The sequence below is a fragment of the Poecilia reticulata genome, chromosome 11, assembly GCF_904066995.2.
Source record: "Poecilia reticulata chromosome 11, P_reticulata-male-v2, whole genome shotgun sequence".
In the NCBI taxonomy this organism is placed as follows: domain Eukaryota; kingdom Metazoa; phylum Chordata; class Actinopteri; order Cyprinodontiformes; family Poeciliidae; genus Poecilia; species Poecilia reticulata.
The window spans coordinates 332,433-352,500 of NC_088840.1; the positions used below are offsets into that span (position 1 = coordinate 332,433).

The 20,068-nt window shown below is 39.3% G+C and overlaps 1 protein-coding gene across 3 annotated transcripts in view; it reads right to left on the minus strand.

Annotated features, from left to right (window-relative positions):
* stx12 (syntaxin 12) overlaps nt 1–20,068 on the minus strand; it is a 62,101-nt gene that overhangs the window by 31,264 nt on the left and 10,769 nt on the right. For all 3 annotated transcript variants that reach the window (XM_081612351.1, XM_081612350.1, XM_081612349.1), the window contains exon 4: nt 14,523–14,622. In XM_081612351.1, coding sequence (XP_081468477.1) covers nt 14,523–14,622 — 100 coding nt within the window. The remainder of the gene's footprint in view (nt 1–14,522; nt 14,623–20,068) is intronic.

The window sequence follows — 20,068 nt, forward strand, 5'->3', positions numbered from 1 at the left end:
AAAAGTTATTATCTTTGGACCTAAAGAGGAGCGAACTAGAATCAATGCACAGCTTCAGTTATTACAACTAAAACCAGCAATCAGCCCGAAACCTGGGAGCAGTGATGGACTCTGACCTGAACCTTCAGAGCCACATTAAGACAGTCACAAAGTTGGCCTTCTATCACCTGAAGAACATCTCCAGGATTAGAGGACTTATGTCTCAGCACAATCCAGGGAAACTCATCCATGCGTTTATCTTTAGCCGCATTGATTACTGCAACAGCGTCTTCACAGGTCTGACTAACAAATCAATCAAACAGCTGCAGCTGATCCAGAATGCTGCTTCTCGAGTTCTCACTGAAACCAGAAAGTTAGAGCACATAACACAAGTTTTAAAGTCCCTACACTGGCTCCCTGTAGCTCAAAGAATAGACTTTAAAATACTGTTGTTAGTTTATAAATCACTGAACGGTTTAGCAACACAATACATTAAAGATCTGTTATTGCTGTACCAACCGTCTAGACCCCTCAGATCTTCTGGTTCTGGTTCTGGTCTGCTCTGCATCCCCACAACCAAAACCAAATGAGGAGAAGCAGCATTCAGCTTCTATGCACCACAAATTTGGAACAAACTTCCAGAAAACTGTAAAACAGCTGAAACACTGGGCGCCTTTAAATCTCAACTTAAAACCCACCTGTTTAGAGTTGCTTATGGCTAAATTAGGGTTAGAGTGTGGGTTTTGATGTCTTCAATGTTTTTAATGTTTTTATCTTTACTTTTTATCTATTTATTAATTTCTTTTATTCCTCTTTCTACGGAACCTGGTGCTGCAAGGTTGGAGACCTTGTCCTGTTAGGCGACGGGGCCTGCATAATACCCGTGTTAAACGGACGGCAGAGTCCGACGACAACAGGCGCTTAAATTCCGTAACAAAAGTATGTTATCTTTTTTAATCCTTTTCTTTTTTTTCAAAATCTCTCTTTCTTATTGTTTATTCAATATCACATGCCGTTTTTATTTTTTCTTTAATTATGTAAAGCACCTTGAAATGCCTTGCTGCTGAAACGTGCTATACAAATAAAATTTGTGATTGATTTGATTGAACTACACTACAGTACTTACATTGTTTTAGGCTACAATAACATGAAAAAATTAATTACACAAGATGTTCAAGGTAATTCAAATATTTTGTTTTATTACCAACATTTTAAAATTGTCCAATTAGGCCTGTCGCGATAAACGATAAATCAATTAATCGCACGATAAATTAAACCTATCGACCTCATTTCAACTATCGGCTTTATCGTCTCTTCCTGCCTTTTCTTCTTTCTCTTGATGACACTGAATGAAAAAAGGCTCAAATCCGGTGCTCTCCACTGAACCTTCCATTCCTCATTTCCTTAATGTAATGTCCAGCGCACACACACGAGTTGTCGGCCCATTTTCAAAACCTGAGAGACACATTAGCCGACAGAAATCCTAGGCATAACGGTTCGATCGGGTTCGTCGTGGTGTCCAGCCACATGGGGACAAAATAATGGCTGCAAGTCCAGTTAACTAATTTTAAAATCAGGCATTAATCAATGCTTTACTAGAATCTACCTGTGATGCATGTGGCTCAGCGTAAAGTCCTGACTGAATGAAAATCATTATAACCTATTTATGTCACGTTAACGAAGAACAGCTGAAAACTTACCGGGTTTATCAACTGTGGTAGCAATTTTGCTCCAACTCCTCCCCTTGTCATCTCTATATTCTTTGCACAAAATGTTGAATAAATATTAATGTTGTTTCCACATATCATCTCCAATGTCCGCTGGATTTTGGGTTGCGCTGTGTCAGCTGTTTGGGATTCCCCTCCGTAATCTCCCCTCAGAAAGCTCAGAGGAGAATCCGTGCTTTCTGATTGGCTACCTGTCACATTCAGCGTTAAGCTCCCAGTCGGGGAAAACCCGATTTAGATCGGAGCGGCCACGACGATCTACCGTAACACACCACACCGCAGGATGATCGGTTACGAAATCACCCTCGACAATCTTAGATCGGCCAACGTTCTAAGATTTTCGTAAGGGGAAAATAGGGGCAAAAAAATCGTGTAATGTGAAATATTCCATTAGGTAGTCAGATGTGCCCATCTTCTCTATTTAAATCTGGTGATTACTGAAGGGGAATATAGTATACAGACTTCATAATCTGCACTCTTTTGGTTGAATGCAGTATTTATTTCGACTTTGGCTTTATGTTGTTTACTTTTTATTCAAGTACGTTTTTTGTTAATGGAGACTGAGAATCCATTTTCTTTGTGTCTTTGGTTGTTTTGTTTATTTAGTTTATAAGTTCCAGTGTAATGTGTTCTTTTGAAAATAAAGTGCATCTATCTATGGCAGGAAATAGCATGCATTATTACATCATTTCCATTAAATCAGTGTCAAAAGGTCTTGAAACAATATTATTGTTTATCGCAATAATTTTTTAGAAAATTAATTGCTCAGGAAAAATTTTTATCGTGACAGGCCTATGTCCAATTTTACTCACAACTTTATGAACTTTACAATTGTCAGTTTACACGTCAAAAGTGAACACAATGAACATGAAAATTTAAGTGTGACAAAAAAACATAAAAGTTATCACTTTAAAGAACAAAAATTATAATTATGTTGTGCTTTCAATATATTACCATTTGGTAACACTTTATTTGATGGGGTGTGCATAAGACTGACATGACACTGTCAAACATAACACCTGTCATCCAACTTTTAAAGCAAATTCTCATTAAAATTGTCATTTACTGAATGACACTTTATGACACTGTTGGTTTGTTCCTAACATGAGTTTGACGACAACACAACTGGACAACAACCGATGGAAATGAAATGTGTGTCACAAAAGGAGCCCGGATAGACGAAGGTTGCCATGCTAGCTAGTGGTAATTTTGCTTATTAATTATCTTTGTTTAATTATAAACAATGCAGTAAAGATATAACTTACGTTGGTTTCAAAAATAATTATTTTATCATTTTTATTGTGACTTGTATGATTATTATTATAATCAATCATAGACAATCATTCAGCTTCATGTTATAACTGCATGTGTTGAGGAATATAATTATGTTAATAGTTAAAAGTTGTGTTAATTCACATTTAGATATGTTTACTGAAAAGGAAAGTGTTATGTTGTGCTGGTTCAACACCCAATAAGGTGTTGTACGAGACATCCAGGCAGGCAAGGGACTCAGCCAGAGTCTCTGTTTGGACAGATAAGAACTAACAATCTGACTAATGGTCCTCCTGAGGGAGCAGATTTAACTTCCACGAGGTCGGCCCAGAATTCTCGGAACTTCTAACACACACTCAGTGTAAAACAGAGCCAGAAGCAAGATTCAGAATGCCATTGGTCAGATGTTTCCAATACACAACAGCAGACTGAAAGCGGTATAAATGCTCGAAGCCAGAAGCAGAAGACAAGACATTTTGGATTCTGAGATGATGAAATGAGATGATGAAAATGTAATATGTGATTCCGCAGATGTGCATTAAATGTCTTCCTGGTTGTCAGTGAGCCGGAGAGAATGGAGTTTTGTGTATCGTCTCTTAATTCATGAGTTTAGCACCTTTGAATTCCTCCATAAAGTGGTGACCCCGACGTGCCGATTGAACTGATTCAAGTTAAGGAGGATGGAAGGTGACTCTTCGGACTGGCTGCAGAACAGAACCGCGGGCCCAGACACAAAAGAGGTGAGAATTTATCTCTTATCTCTTACTCATTAAATTGTAGAGCGGTTTCCTGTCTGCTGCCGGTTTGAAGAGCTAAAAAGAAATGAAGTTCTTTCCTGCATATGGCAACTTTGACAACTTTGGCACTGGAGGAAAAGTGCCTATAAAGCTGCTGACTGGTGAGGTTGGCTCCTCACAGCATGTCAACACGGAGAACCAATACTCCTCCCCACAGCAGAAACCTGCGTGGACCATGGAGCACTGGCACAACGCCTGCTCAAGGAGTGATGCTCAGGCCAGCAACAACAACGGCTGAGCACAGGAAACGGTCTCCACTGGTTGACGACAACCTTGGACAAAGGAGCAGCAGCTCAGGCACCATCATGCAACCAAGGCCAACAGACTGTCCACCAGGAAGATCATAAAATTACCAATTAATTACATAAGTCTTCATTAATACCCTCTGAACCTTCCTTAACCTTAATTTGGCAATCTTGAAGTTAATTTAATAGATTATCACTTTGAGCATTCCAACAATAGAAATGAATCAAAAATAATTGAGAGGAAATTGAATCAATTTCACAAGTGGCGTAAATGCTATTTTTATTCTAATAATTTTTCTCCCAATTCTAGTTCCAAGGTTGCTGGTTAACACTTTGTCTAAATTGTTCTAAACTAAACTGACATATTCTGTCAAAATTGAAGGTCATGAGTTCTCCCATGACAAAATAATTTATAACACTATACTCTGCTAAATAGGAGACAGATAGTGTTCCCTTAGGAGTGAAAGAAAAAGAATGAAGAAACAATTGAATAGTAAAGGAGTCAGATAATAATAATAAAAATAAAAAAAAATAAATAATATAAAATAAAAAAAAAAAGCTCAAGTGAACCTGACAAGGTTGAAGTTCCTATCTTAGAGCCAGGATTACTTTCAAGGGGGGTCAGCAGGTTAAAGGTTAGACCAAAATATATTTAATTCTAGGAACTGTGTCTCAATAGGGTTTTTACATTAAACAGTTGATGTTAGAGAAAAACTCTTGGTAGAAACCCAACTAGATTCCGTCTTCAATATGGCAATACTACATAAACATCATACTCAAAACAATGTTGAGAGACACATAAATCAGACATTGTTTTGAAAATTCATAAATTTATTTGAGCTCTGCAGTAGGTGTTTCATTTGTACCCTTTCATCAACAGACAGAATGTACACTTCATTTTTCTCTCTGTATTTTTTATTTGAACTCATGTAGAGAACTTGAAATTTTACTCTGAGGTTAAAATATCACGGATTTCTGTTTGATTGGTCATAAAATTGTTTCTGTCACTATGAATAAGTTGTATCTGGCATCAATCTGATTTTGCTATATTTGTCAATTACAAACATTTTGTCAGCATTACATTATGGGAGAAGAAATGTTTCATATTCCGACCAGAACAACAGGTTCAGCCTTAGTATAGCAAAGTAAAGACAGGACCAGGGTTTGATTGCATGCCTTGTCTAATCTAAAGCACTAATTGTTTCTGCTTTTAGATCTGTCTTTCAGAAGCTGTAAATCTGTCCTATTCTAGCCGCCTTCTCCTGATGGAAGACACCTAAATATCTCCAAAACAGGAGGAGTGAAATCTGGAGAGACGGTATGATGAAACACAAAGTGAAATATGGATAATGTTAATTTTTGATTTAGGTCATCTGAACTGCAGGGACCTAGAACAGATCTCTCCTGATGTTTGGTCATTAAAACTCAATATAACAGCTTTCTATTGAACCTATGCTATTGGACCGAACAAACATTGGAGTCACTTCTGACACACAGTGTACATTTAATATTATGACAGTTCTTCTTCAGATAGAAGAATTTTTAGTAAATGGGTTGGCTATTAGGTAAGATTACTCTAGTGGAATTAATTTAAAGTTCTCAAGGTAATGTAATTTTAATTCACAAGCACCTTTTCAGCACAAAAGCAAATCCAGAGAGTTTAAGAAGGGTTAACAATTTCTAAGCTGGGGAGGCAAAACATTTCACAGAGGAACGAAATTCAACAAGCTTGCTGAAAGACTTGGTTAAAATTTAAGAAGTAAACTTAAGTTAAAGCTTCTTTTACCTATGGCATAAAATCTACCATGACAACTGAAGTTAGAGACTATGTAAAAGAGTCAAATGTAGAATAAAACTGCAACAATCCTATTTAATTCCAAATCACGAACCAGTTAAATTTAAATCAATGGGTTTGACATAAGACCTGTATGCGATCTAATAGGAAACAAACTGCTGGCAGGTTGAAGTACAACTTTTAAGACAAATTTCTTATATGGCCTTTAATAAATAAATGGACATATTATATGCTAAATGAGTAGCATAGTGTTGAATTGAAGGTGGAATCAGGAGAAGAGATTTTAATGACAGTTATGTTATAAGATGTACAGGGAAATGTTTCATCACATTTGTAAAACTAAATTGAGAACTATCAATAATTGACAGTTGTGGCACTAAAAATAAACTAAATTGTTGATGGATATTGATTTGGACACTTCAATTGATAATTTCTTTTTCCATAGTTGGGTAGTTATGGTCATAGGGGGGTATTTTCACAATTTATACCTAGCCATTACATAAGCGCTGTGTGGTAGAGATGACTCCTGTGATAGTGTGAATAATTAAGCTTCACAGTGCTGGATTGAACTAAAGGTATCCAGCATATCTGACCAAACTATACTTCTACATACATACAAACAACTTAAATGTTTCTATATCCTTTGAGAGAAGATGGAGGTCTTCCAGAGGAGAAGGGGGTTTCTGATTCTATCGCTGTTTACCCTTGCTTCTTTACTTGTTCTTTCTCTTGCATGAAAACCCTGATCAATAAATTTAAATAATCCCATACATAATTCAATCCCATTTGATGTATGTTCCCATCAGAACTATGTTTCAGGAACTGCAATCAGGTAGGGCTGTTTGCCCAGGAAAATGGCTGAATCTGGGTACTGGCTGAGTGAGTTGAAGCAACAATATCCTTTGAGTTGAGAATTGATAATTCATAATTGTTACATCCTTCATGAAATGTTCCTTAAGGTTGTGATTGTTACTGTGACGTTGTTTTGAAAGTTATTTTATTGATGTGTTTATATTTTTCTTTTGTTATTTTGCGTCTCGATGGAGTCGTGGTTCCTGGACAACCATGGGACTGTGGACAAGCGGATTGTGATAACTGGGGGAACTGACACCGTTAGGTTGCAAAGGTGATGTCATTATTATGCATCTAGATGGATAATTTGATTCTGTAGTGACATGATTCGGTTCAACCACATTGGATATTGTGTGAACTGTTTTCTTTTTATCAAATTCCCTTATTGTATTGTCACAGGTTGTTCAATTCTGATTTATGATGAAATTTCGCTGTGTGTTGGTGGGGAGGAATGTTGAGGTGGTAATAATATGACTTGGACAGTATGTTAAATGAAATGTATATGGAAGGTCATCATGCGCAGGTCACATGTGAGTTATTAATAGGACTTTAGAATCCAATAAGGAGCATCAAGGATTTCTCCATGCAAGCAATGAAGACCTTTAATTGGAACATGTTGTACTATAAGATACTGCTCAGTTTTCCTGTCTTCTCAGGGCAACCAGAGTGACTGGCGGTTCAGGGACCCTATGTGTGTTGGACTCAGAGACTCATGTACATGGGAATTTGTTGGAGCCCTGAACCGGGACAGTTAGAAGGCAGAGTAATAAAATCAAGGAAACATCAAACCGGAACAACAAATTGCATCTGCGACCGAGGACAGGAACTGTACTACACAACGCTGCACCACATCGCTGCTGAGAAGTCAAGCCTTACTACTACTTGGTTCAAACCAAGCCGATTGTCCTATGATGGTGTTTGAGCAGAAATCATTGTGGGTACCATGGTCATTGATTTCATTGGTGCCTGAAGGTGGTTGCCTAGAGGGCCATAGGATAATTTTTCCCTCGGATGAAAGGATTGTCATGAAGGGTTTTTTCGATCCTATATCAATGAAACCTATGACCATGGGAGAGCAATGCCATACGAATTAACTAGAAAATAAGTGTACTTATTTTAGGGGGGAATGTTGAGGAATATAATTATGTTAATAGTTAAAAGTTGTGTTAATTCACATTTAGATATGTTTACTGAAAAGGAAAGTGTTATGTTGTGCTGGTTCAACACCCAATAAGGTGTTGTACGAGACATCCAGGCAGGCAAGGGACTCAGCCAGAGTCTCTGTTTGGACAGATAAGAACTAACAATCTGACTAATGGTCCTCCTGAGGGAGCAGATTTAACTTCCACGAGGTCGGCCCAGAATTCTCGGAACTTCTAACACACACTCAGTGTAAAACAGAGCCAGAAGCAAGATTCAGAATGCCATTGGTCAGATGTTTCCAATACACAACAGCAGACTGAAAGCGGTATAAATGCTCGAAGCCAGAAGCAGAAGACAAGACATTTTGGATTCTGAGATGATGAAATGAGATGATGAAAATGTAATATGTGATTCCGCAGATGTGCATTAAATGTCTTCCTGGTTGTCAGTGAGCCGGAGAGAATGGAGTTTTGTGTATCGTCTCTTAATTCATGAGTTTAGCACCTTTGAATTCCTCCATACATGGAGGCTGTTTGTTGCGACTTATACTTTAATTCATAAACTTAACCTGGTTTTAATTAAGCTCCATAAGACAGAGAGACTTTGATATTGTGAGGTTGTTCTAACTCGTTCATCAATGTTTTTATCTTCAACATATGTTTGCAGTCTAAGCAAATGAATATGAAAGAGGAAGCGAGAGAAATCAGGTGTTAGGAAACCTAAAGACTTTACTGTCCCAGAAGAGGCTCTGACTCCACCAGATCACCAACCAGCACCGAGGATGAACCTCCACATCGTCTTCCTGGTGGAAGGACTTTTTTTTTTTACTGACCAGTTGGCTACATTTTCAACAACAAAAACGGGTGTTACCAATATCAAGTGCTTAACAAACATGATTTGATTTAAAGATAACTGGAAAGAATTTTTCCCCTTGTTAACATTTCTCTTTCATACATTTTATTTGTTGTTGGCTTTCAGGGCCCTGTGATGGACTGGTGACCTGTCCAGGGTGAACCCTGCCTCTCATCTGATGATTGCTGGAGATGGGCACCACCAGCCCCCTTGCTACCCTGCAAGGACCAGTGTGTTCAGATCATGGATGGAAAGATTTTAAGGTAGTTTGTCTCCTTAAGTCCACACTTAAAACAGCTTCATAGTTAATGCCAACATCAACTGATTCTATGACATTGCTGACTATTTTTTCTACTTCTAACATAAACAGGCAAAGAAGACACCCAGAAATGTTTTTCCACCCCAGGCATCCGGTCCCAATCATCATCAGTTCTGATGATGTCACATACGTGGCGAGTCCACAACGTCCACAAGTTTTTTCTTCTCTTTGATGTTTTTTTTATAATAAAGTGTGCAAAATTTTGAAAAATAAATTTTGAAATTGGTACAAGCATACTTTTAGTATACTTCAGATATATTTATAGATAGTACACTTAATACTTAGTATATTTAAAGTGTACTTTCACAAATGTATGTTTGAAATATACTAAAGTATACTTTTTTTCACCTGGGTTGAAACAGCTATATCATCTTTTTGCCTAAACATAATGCTTTCCAGATGTATATATTCAGTGGGAAGGTTTGTCCAAATGTTAGAATATATCACAAAAGTGATTACACCCTTTACATTCCACCAGATATTTAAGTACATATTTTCATGGGACAACACCAGTGGTGGGAAGTAACTTAATTGTACTTAATTGAACTTAAGTACAATTTTCGTGTATCTGTACTTTACTTAAGTAGATTTAATAATGGGTACTTTCTACTTTTACTCCACTACATTTTACAGTAAGTATCTGTACTTTCTACTTCACTACATTTCTACAAAACTGTCGCGTTACTCGTTACATCCAAGTCGCATTGTGGGTTTTTTTTCAGTTAAAATGTTAAGTTCAGGGACTTAAGGTGGCGCCGTAAAATCCAAGCAATAACGTGACTTAGTGTCTGTTGTCACCCATCGGCTCCCCCTTTACTCGCACGTGGAACTCCAAGACATGCGCAGTGATTTTCTCTGAGCGTCAGTCATATAATAGCGCTGCATAAATCATAAGATATGGCGACATGTAAAATCAGCAGCGCTTCGCTTTCACAGACGGTGGGGACTTTGTCCCATTTTTAACGTCACTTGGAAGGAAAGCTTAAAGAAAGGTAAGCTCCGGTGATGCTAGCAAAGCTAGCTGTATTGACTGAGACACATGTTGCATCTGCGATGACTGACATGTCACAGATATGGGACAACGCTGTGACCAAAGTGCAATATTGTAATATGACATTCATGGACGATCCGATTCTTCTGGACGGATCTTGACTAAGTCCTATAGGACTAAGGAGACTTAAATCAGTTCAAACTTATTTAATGTTGCGCAACAAGCCCAAAACAATTGTTTGATATGTATTTATTGACTTTAATGTCAATTTAACTTTGATCAAACTTGGAAGTGCACTATAACTTGATCTTTAACTTAAAATTAATTAGAATTACTTACTATTGAGAAAAGCTACAAAATAGCAATAATTATTTTATTTATGAATGCTTAGTTGTTAAGATAGCAGTAGAAAGATGTTTAAATGTGAATGCTAGTTTGTTTTTTATGACCTTATCCAGGTCACCTCCCGCCTACACTTTATGTGCCCTGTCTCAAGTCACCTAGGATGGGAAACTGCCGGATCACCGCAGCATTGCGGTAGGAACTATTCAAACCACACTATTTTACTTCTTCAGACCTATTGGCTTTTTATTGGATCTAATACCTTCAGATTATTGACTGATGAAACATTATTCATTTTGCATACAAATGGACCAAGAATCAGAGAAACTCTTGGGGGCAGTGGCACCGCCAGGAATCGTGGGCCCCCTGAAAAAATAGTTTGGGCCCCCCTGAGCAGCTGCTGATAACATTTTTGAGTCTATTTGACCCAAAATAAACTCAAAAAAGCATCACATTTTAAAAGGCTTGCATCTGCCTTGGTTCAATACTAATAATTAGCACAATACTTACTGCTCATGAATTTAACATCCAACAGTCCACATCCAGTATGCAAGTAGGTTGCTTAAATTTTTTCTATTAGTTATAGATACTGAAATGTCTCTCCCCATGAGCAACAGTCAAAAGCAACATGCAACTACACATGAAGCAATCCAGACTTCTAAAAAATTCGATGTAGTTGCATTTTATTCAAGCTGCAGTACATAACTTTAATAAAAATATGTTTTCTCCATATTTGTTAAAGCTGTCACCATGTCATAGCAGTTTGTTATGAGACAGATAATCTGTGAAAACAATCAATCTCCTCCACCTCCTTCCTGAATTACAATTACTGGTTAAAGTAATGCACCGTTCTGACCAAAACAACCAATCAGAACCAGTAGGCCACTCTTAGCACTGTGAATTAGCCTCATTCACTCACTGCTAAATGTGCTAATGGGGGAGAAACAACTTATCATTACAAGAAACTGTTGATCTGTCATCATTGGTAGCTATGCTAACTAAACTGAGCATTCACAGTTTGAATCTACACAGCTCTGTGCTATGCTAGCTGCAGCATGGCACAAATTGAGGGGGAGGAAGGATGAGCAGCACCACATGAGATTGTGATTGACAGCACTAAAACTTTCCTGCCTCTGACTGGTTGTTTCTAGCACTGGGAGAAGGCAGAGGAAATAGATTTTTCACAGATTACCTCTCCTACCATACTGTCACAACATGACAGTTTTAACAAATATGTGGAAAAAATGTTTATATAAAAGTGACATATTGCAGCTTTAATTTCATTCAGGAGAGGATGGGTCAGGAGGGACGTGGGTTAGAGCGGCTGCTGACTGAGTCATCTGTTAAGTGGTAAAAGATACAAGGGACAAGTTAAATATATAAATATGTTGGTAATTGTTTTCCTTAATTCATTAAATGCTAATGAAAAGGAGGCAAACAGTAGTTTGTAGCTAAGCTAATTACGTTAAATGTTTGATAATCTCACACAGTCTACCCACCTCTCTTGGAGAAAAACTGGGTTATAACCATTTAATTTATAAATTAACAATCTTGCTTTTCTCTCTCTCCCTCGCTCTTTTTTTGAAAACCTGATTTTATAACTTTTCTTAGCAGCATACTAACTGCCACAATCGTTCATGTCTTCCACTGACTGCTGCTAACAGCGTCACTCTGAAGCGCTCCAAGCAGTAACAAACCATTTAAAGCAGATAGGGGGTTCAGGGCAAATATGGATGTGTGTTTTTGATCTGGGAGTGGGAACATTAAATTTTTACTGCTAAAAACAATCTTTGAAAATACAATATGATTAATTTTGTAATTGAGAGGGCCCCGATTTTTTTATTTATTTCTATGAACAACAAATAAATAATTAAATTGTGGAGGGCCCCCTGTTGGTCAGGGCCCCTAGAATTGTCATCACTTTTTCCCCCTATACCGTGTCCCTGGTTGGGGTTTTGTTCAGTTTTTATTCCTGTTGTGTTATATATTCATAACTAATTATTATTATTGAATATCTTCATATATGCAAAATAAATAAAAAAAATTCCCTTCTCACCCTCCACAGGTGGTCTCTCTCTCTCTCTCTCTCTCTCTCTCTCTCTCTCTCTCTCTCTACCAGAGGCCTGGGAGCTTGAGGTTCTCCTCCAGTATCTTCTCTGTGCCTAGAACTGCACATTTCTGGACTGAGATGTCTGATGTTGTTCCTGGGATCTGTTTTAGCCACTGCTCCAGTTTGGGGGTGACTGCCCCGAGGGCCCCGATGACCACAGGCACCACTGTGGTCTTCATCGTCCAGGCCTTTCCCAGTTCCTCTCTGAGGTTCTGGTATTTCTCCAGTTTCTCGTACTCCTTTTTCCTGATGTTGCAATCACTTGGTATAGCTACTCAGGGGTGTCAAACTCCAGTCCTCGAGGGCCGGTGTCCTGCAACTTTTAGAAGTGAATCTGCTGCACCACACCTGAATAGAATAATTAAGTCATTAGCAAGGCTCTGGAGAACTGAGGAGGTAATTAAACCATTTGATTCAGGTGTTTTGTACCTGTGGCACATCTAAAAACTGCAGGACAGCGGCCCTTCAGGACTGGAGTTTGACACCCCTGAGCTACATCCACCACAACGGCTTTCCTCTGTTGTTAATCCACCACCACAATGTCCGGTTGGTTCTCCACACCATTTTGTCTGTCTGGATCTGGAAGTCCCACAGAATCTTAGCTCGGTCATTCTCCACCACCTTTGGGGGTTTTTCCCCACTTTGATCTCGGGGTTTCCAGTCCATATTCTGCACAGATGTTCCTGTACACTATGCCCGCCACTTGGTTATGTCGTTCCATGTATGCTTTCCCTGCCAGCATCTTGCACCCTGCTGTTATGTGCTGGACTGTCTCAGGGGCCTCCTTGCACAACCTACACCTTGGGTCTTGTCTGGTGTGGTAGATCTGAGCCTCTATTGCTCTGGTGTTTAGGGCCTGTTCCTGTGCAGCCAGGATGAGAGCCTCTGTGTTGCCATTGAGTTCAGCTTTTTCCAGCCATTGATAGGATTTCCTGATATCAGCCACTTCAATTATTGGTCGGTGGTACATCCCATGTAGGGGCTTGTCTTCCCATGATGGTACCTCCAGCACCTCGAATGCTGACCTCGTGTTCCATGTAGTGACTTTGGTTCTTGAGTATGCAGCCACAGTGGACAGCAGCAGCAGCCACCACCCCAATTATCTCACTGAACTTAACAAAACTGCTGATTAAAGCAGCCACCATTTTGAAGATGTCCTGAAGACAGTAACAAGCCAGATTGGCCAACATTTGCATGCAGCAAGAACAGATAAAAATTTTTAAGATTATGATAACAATGATGGTGATGGAGTAAAAGTAAAAGAAGAAGAGTACATGGATAAAGTCACTGCTGCACAGCCAGTGCAAACAGGGTCACAATCAGGGTCATTATTCTCACTTCTCCCTTCTCACACCTCCACTCACTAGGGGGCACGACCCCATCAAAGTCAAACTGGACCGGCTCCAACACTGTCACTGTCCACCAATGACCTCAATCTACCTCAAGGGTCTTTTCAAAGTCTCGAAGAAGTTGGACAAGTCGACCATCATACTGTTCCAGGTAATCATACTACTGCTGCCTCTTCAGCAGTTTCAAGTTGTAGCAGGCCATGTCCTCCCTGGCATCACGAGATGTATAAGCTCAACATCTGCCCTTTGGTGTAACAGGCCATATACAATCAGAAATTTTCTGGTCTTATAGTCCATATCCTTGATGTTCTGCTTGGTCCATAAGAGTACACTCTCATAGATAACCACTGGCACTGCTAAACTGTTGATTGTAGCAATCTTGTTCTTATACTGTAGTTCAGTTCTGATGTGCTGGTAGTATTCCTTCCTGGTTTTGGCCTTTATGAACTCATCTTGTATTATTATGACTATTATTATTACCACAACCATTGTATCAGCCCAGAAGTCTCAGTCCTGGAGACTCTGAGATTTATTCCAACTTGTCTTCTGGCACCGTTTCATATTGATTAGGTTAAGGAGGTAAACAAAACAATATGAAAAATATAAGAGTCAGATATTCAACTTCTTGTTCTCAGAGGGTAGGTCTTAGGTGAGATCACCATTTTCCAACTGAGTTTTGTTGGGGGAAAAAAATTAAATCAGCTTTAAAGGAGAGTTTGATGCATTAACAAATGCACATTGACACTCACTTGTTCTGAGGGTGATGATGCCAAAGGGATTGAGCCCAACTCTTTAAGATGCCTGTTGGTTTCTTTAGCAAGCTGGTTGGTATAGTGCTGTATTTGCTGCCTGTAAAAAGAGGAACAGTTTCAGTAAACAGAGCTTTAGATTTCACTTTTTAATACACAATTAAGATTAGCTTTTCAATGCGCATGGAAAGGTATGAAGACTGAGTATTGCTCAGTGCTGGTCAAATTAAAGAAACGATGCAGAGTGAGGAGAAGGCTGCCTAAAAACTGTCATGCTGGCTCCTTTAAGGGGTTAAGCCTAGAGCATCAGGTGCTGAATCAAACGGGCCATGGGGCGGACCACACAACAGACCGATTTGGACATAGGACTACTGCTCTCCCGCAAAAGAAGGAGTGCCATTTCCTATATAATCCACAGTCTCCTGTGTTTATTTTCTTTTCAATCAATCAATCAAATTTTATTTGTATAGCACATTTCAGCGGCAAGGCATTTCAAAGTGCTTTACATAATTAAAATAAAAACAGGAATAAACAGTGAGAAAGAGAAAAGGATTTTGAAAAAGATTAAAACAAATAAAAAAGAAAAAAAGATAAAAACATTAAAACCTCAGAGTTTTAGTTAGAACGCCATCTAACAAGGGTACTCACACCTTAAAACCTTCATTAAAACATAAACAGTGAGAATAAGGAAATAAAAAGTAAAGATAAAAACATTAAAAACATCAAAAACATAACTCTAATCGTAATTTAGCCATAAGCAACTCTAAGCAGGTGGGTGGTTTTAAGTTGATTTTAAAGGCACCCAGTGTTTCAGCTGTTTTACAGTTATCTGGAAGTTTGCTCCAGATTTGTGGTGCATAGAAGTTGAACGCTGCCTCCCCTCGTTTGGTTCTGGTTCTGAGGATGCAGAGCAGACCAGAACCAGAAGATCTGAGGGGTCTAGACGGTTGGTATAGTAGTAACAGATCTTTAAGGTATTGTGGTGCTAAACCGTTCAGTGATTTATAAACTAACATCAGTATTTTAAAGTCTATTCTCTGAGCTACAGGGAGCCAGTGTAGGGACTTTAAAACTTTTGAAATCTCTTGATAACTTCTCCTTTATGAAGGAGGTCCACTCTCAGAATGTATTTGAACTTCTCTCCTTTATTTATTTCAGCACAGCTCACAGTTCTTAAATTCTGTAGTTTTCTGTGTACTTCTAAATCTGCTCCTTATTTGCATTTTTTGTGGTCTGCTACTGCCTCTGGTGGTGTGGGAGTCGTAACACGACTAACAAATGTATAATTAAATAAAGATATATTGGGGAATTAAAAGTGGTTAACCATGGAATATGTGAATGGAAGAATTAACACACACAGGACTCGGTTCTTCACTGCTCAAGTCCAAAAACGGGAGAGACTTTAATTAGCACATCTACACAAGGGCGTAAATCCCATCTCATTATTAGGGGGGACCATGAGCAGGGAAATTTTTTAAGAGCAATTTTGGGGGATTCGGCAAAGTTACAGTAAATGTGGTTAAAAATGTTTTTGTGTGTGTGTGTGTTCAAGCTGCACCATCAAAAATGACTAGTAACTAGCAGTGAATAACAAAAGTGTTTTTTCTCAGTATACAACCTATTGAGACCCATAGAAGTCAAACTAAGATTTAAATGTTTAGATATGAGTTTGATTCAGAGTCACTGATCTAATCTCTGAAACACCTTTAAAAAATTTAAGGCTCTGACTAAAAACAAGTTTTAATAAGTAACTCAACTGAATAAAATTCCTCATAAATATTGATTTATTGCAGTTGTTCTCAATACAAGTCATATGTTATTTAAATTATAACTTAAGTTGCTTTAAACTTTTATTTTTGATGGGGTTTTTTTATGTCATGGATGGCTGAGAACCTATAAATATGTAGGAATTGAATATCTGGGAAGTATCATAACTTAAACTTAAAGGTCAGCACCAGTTTTCTAGAAAAATATTCAGATTTTAATTTGTGGTTTTAAATGCTCTACCCTGAAGATAATAAATAAAGGTATAATTATTATTATTATTTTTACTGTCAGCTGCAATAGCTGCTGCTCAGTATGGCGTACTGAGCCGAGAGCTCAGTACGGGAGCTCTCGGCTCCCGTACTGAGCTGTTGGCTAGAGGTAACGCTCAGCCACTCCCTCCCGCTTCAAACTCTTCCTATTAAGTAAGAGTTGGAAAGCTAAATATAATTGAAATATTGGCTACCTTCGACAGAAAAAGGAGCCAAGACTATGAAAGCAATGTAGCAGTTTTGCTAGTTTTGATTTCCAAGGCATAAGATGGCAGTTCATCATGATTCAGCCAAAATAATTAAATAACAAACTGTTTATTGTCAATGTAGGGTTGCCACCTGTCCCTTAAAATATGGAATCGTCCCGTATTTGGCTGTTAAATGTTGCGTCCCGTATTGAATCGATACGGGACACGATTTGTTCCATATTTCTATAAATGTCCGATAGACACGCCCAACACACACATAAACACTAAGTGTAACAATAATGACCAAAATAAAACATAGGATATATTAAGGTCAGCTAAATTGTCGTGGTCTCTGTCTTCCAAAAAGCTGTCAGGCCAAACGCTTCCTCCTCACCGTCTGAGTAGACATGGGTGGCTGCTGATCCAGGCGAGCAGCTTCTTCATGTTTCTTAAAAGGCCAGCAGCGCCTTTCGGAGGACGATTAGCGGCTGTCTGGGTTTTCGGCAGCTTAGGATTTCTGAAAGTGGGAGGCAAATGCACCACAGCCTGGGCGAAGGTTTGGCACTGGGATGTGAGAGCGGTGGCTGTGTGCACCGGTGCCTGTCTTGGGAGACACAGCTTAAAGCCTCATCATCTCTTTTCCTCACACCTCTTTTACATAGATGTAACAACTGCACAAAACAGGCCATGCGGGCTAATGGGGGTTTCGAGGAGGTCCTCCTTTTCCCTGGTGGAAAATGTGGTTAAGTTTAACCATCTAGCCCTTTCCGGTAGAACCGTGAGCCCCATAGCTCTCCCCATAGCCTGGATCACTACTTTATGGAGATGGAGACAGTGATCAGTGATGATACACACTTCTTCCCACAGTGCAGCGTCCAGTGATGCAGTCATCTCCTCCTCCAGCTCCGCCTGATCAGCATCATCAGCATGGAAGAGGCGTTCATGACGCGAACTGATTAGAGCGGCCCCCTTGTAGGATTTCTCCGTCAGGTTTGATCGGAAGTGGTCCGCTGCTGAGGAGCCGACCCACTCAAGGACATCAAAGCTTTCGGGTGAAGGTGCGCTGCCACCACTGCTCGACTCGAGGCAATTGGCGGAGACCATGGTCGTCCATTCCCTCGCAGTCTAGAACGGACCTTACCACAGGGACCGCATTTCATTGGCTAATGCCCATTTTACGTCACAGCGCAGCTATCACGTGGGTTACCATCTCACAAACTCATGTTAATATACATTGTGGACTACCAGACCGACAGTTTTTGGGTCAGGACTCGAAAAAAATTGGTTCACCGTCAGTGGGGTATCTGTACAGGCGATGTCGGGTATCCTGATCGTGTTTGTGGAACTAAAATTCACAGATTTCCTAAATCTGAAACGGAAAGCCTTGCTTGGATCAAAGCTTGTGCACGACCGCATCTGCAGCTCAATCGTCGTAGGATCAATAAGAACACAGGCATGTCTGCTGGTGTAATTATTATTGCTTTGCTTTCTTTGTGTTTAGTGAATGAAAAAAAAGTCAATAATAAACACATCCATTATAAAAACCTTTTAGCCAAGTACAGCATAATGGCAGTACCGATGCAACTTCTACATCCTGAAGCCCATCTGTTACAGCCTTACGTTAGCTGAACAGATCAGTATGCAATGTGTACCGTATGACATGCATTAAAGATTTTATTTCACCTGAAAAGGCTTTTACTAAACTGTAATCATGTTAGCCACGCTAGCACAGAGTACCATGTACCTAGGCACATTCGAACCCTCAAAACCATGAATGTCCGACTTACTCAGCCTTGCAAGAGCAATAGCCATCAGTGATCTTGTCCACAGCTATATTCATGCTGAGGGTGTGAGAATTTGCCGTTTTTCTCATTGACCGGTAGCATTTAGCTGGACGCGCACAATGTTGTAGGCATCGCATGGCTCAAACACCTTGAGGCTGATATTTTGTGAAAATCCGGCAGAAATGCTAAACTAATCGACTCAGAAATACTCTGCAGAGAACGAAAAATGCCATGATTAGACATTGGAGCTAAGCTGTTAATGTGAGACATGATGTCACGTGGGACTTCCGAGGGGCGTTTCTGGGCGGAGCTTGGTAAGGTCCACTGAGCCACTTGCCACTGGGTGCTTCTCCCTGTACAGTTTGTTGCACCAGGATACTGAAAATTCCTCCATCAACTCAGGGAAGAAAGGCAGGAACTACTTTCCCGTTCTCTTGGCTTTTGGCAGCTTTTTGCCATCGAAACGTGATCTTGCTGATTCAACCTGAACTTCGGGCCACTAGATATTAAGATAAGACAAAAGCAATGTGTTTTTCCACACTCTAGGAAACTATCAGAGATCCCTCCACTGCTTACCACTGCTGTAGGGACACAAATTGTACTGACAGTTTGTCAGTAATTATAAATATCTTGGCTTTGTTTTAGATAAGAGCTTTCTTTTAAAAATTACATAGCAAATTTGCTACGAACACTGAAAATGAAGATTGAGTTTTATTACCGAAATGGTTCTTGTTTTTCTCTTGAAGCTAGAAGTAAATTGGTAGCTGCAACATTCCTGCCACTCCTGGAATATGGAGGTGTTTTGTATATGAATGCTTTGACCAAATGCCTTCAATCATTAAATACTGTTCATCATTGTGCTTTAAGGTTTGTAACCGGTAACAGATATCTCACACATCATTGTGAACTCTATGTAAAAGCTGAATGGCCTCCTTTAAGAGTACGGAGAAACAATCACCTGATGATCCTGATTTATAAATCTCTACTCGGTTTGGCTCCAGCATATTTAAACTCTCTTTTACATAGATCTATTAATTCCCATTCTTTACGCTCCAACAACATTTTTATTTTGCAAGTTCCACGTTGCCGAACTGAAAAAGGAAAGCAAGCTTTCAGTGTGATGCTCCTTCAGCCTGGAATCAGTTCCAGTCTCAACTCAAGATGTCGGAATTTATTTCACTGGACTTATTTTGAGCAATTCTTTAAAACAGGCAACGAGATTCTTTTAAACAGTGTCACGGTTTTTAAATTGTTTTATACTGTTTTATACTTATGTATATGTATTAATCAATTTTATTTTGAAACCAGGTTGCTGTGTACTGCAGACTTCTGCCCAGGTCCCTCTTGAAAATGAGATCTGGATCTCAATGGGGTTTACCTGGTTAAATAAAGGAAAAAAAAAAAAATTTAAATTAAGTTTTGCTGCAGCGCATTTACACACGTCATGCAGGTCCACATCCAAGTCACACAAAGAAGAGTCACCATCATTGGCCAGGCTGAAGCCCGAAGGTGTGGGTTTTGCGACCCAACCTCGGAGC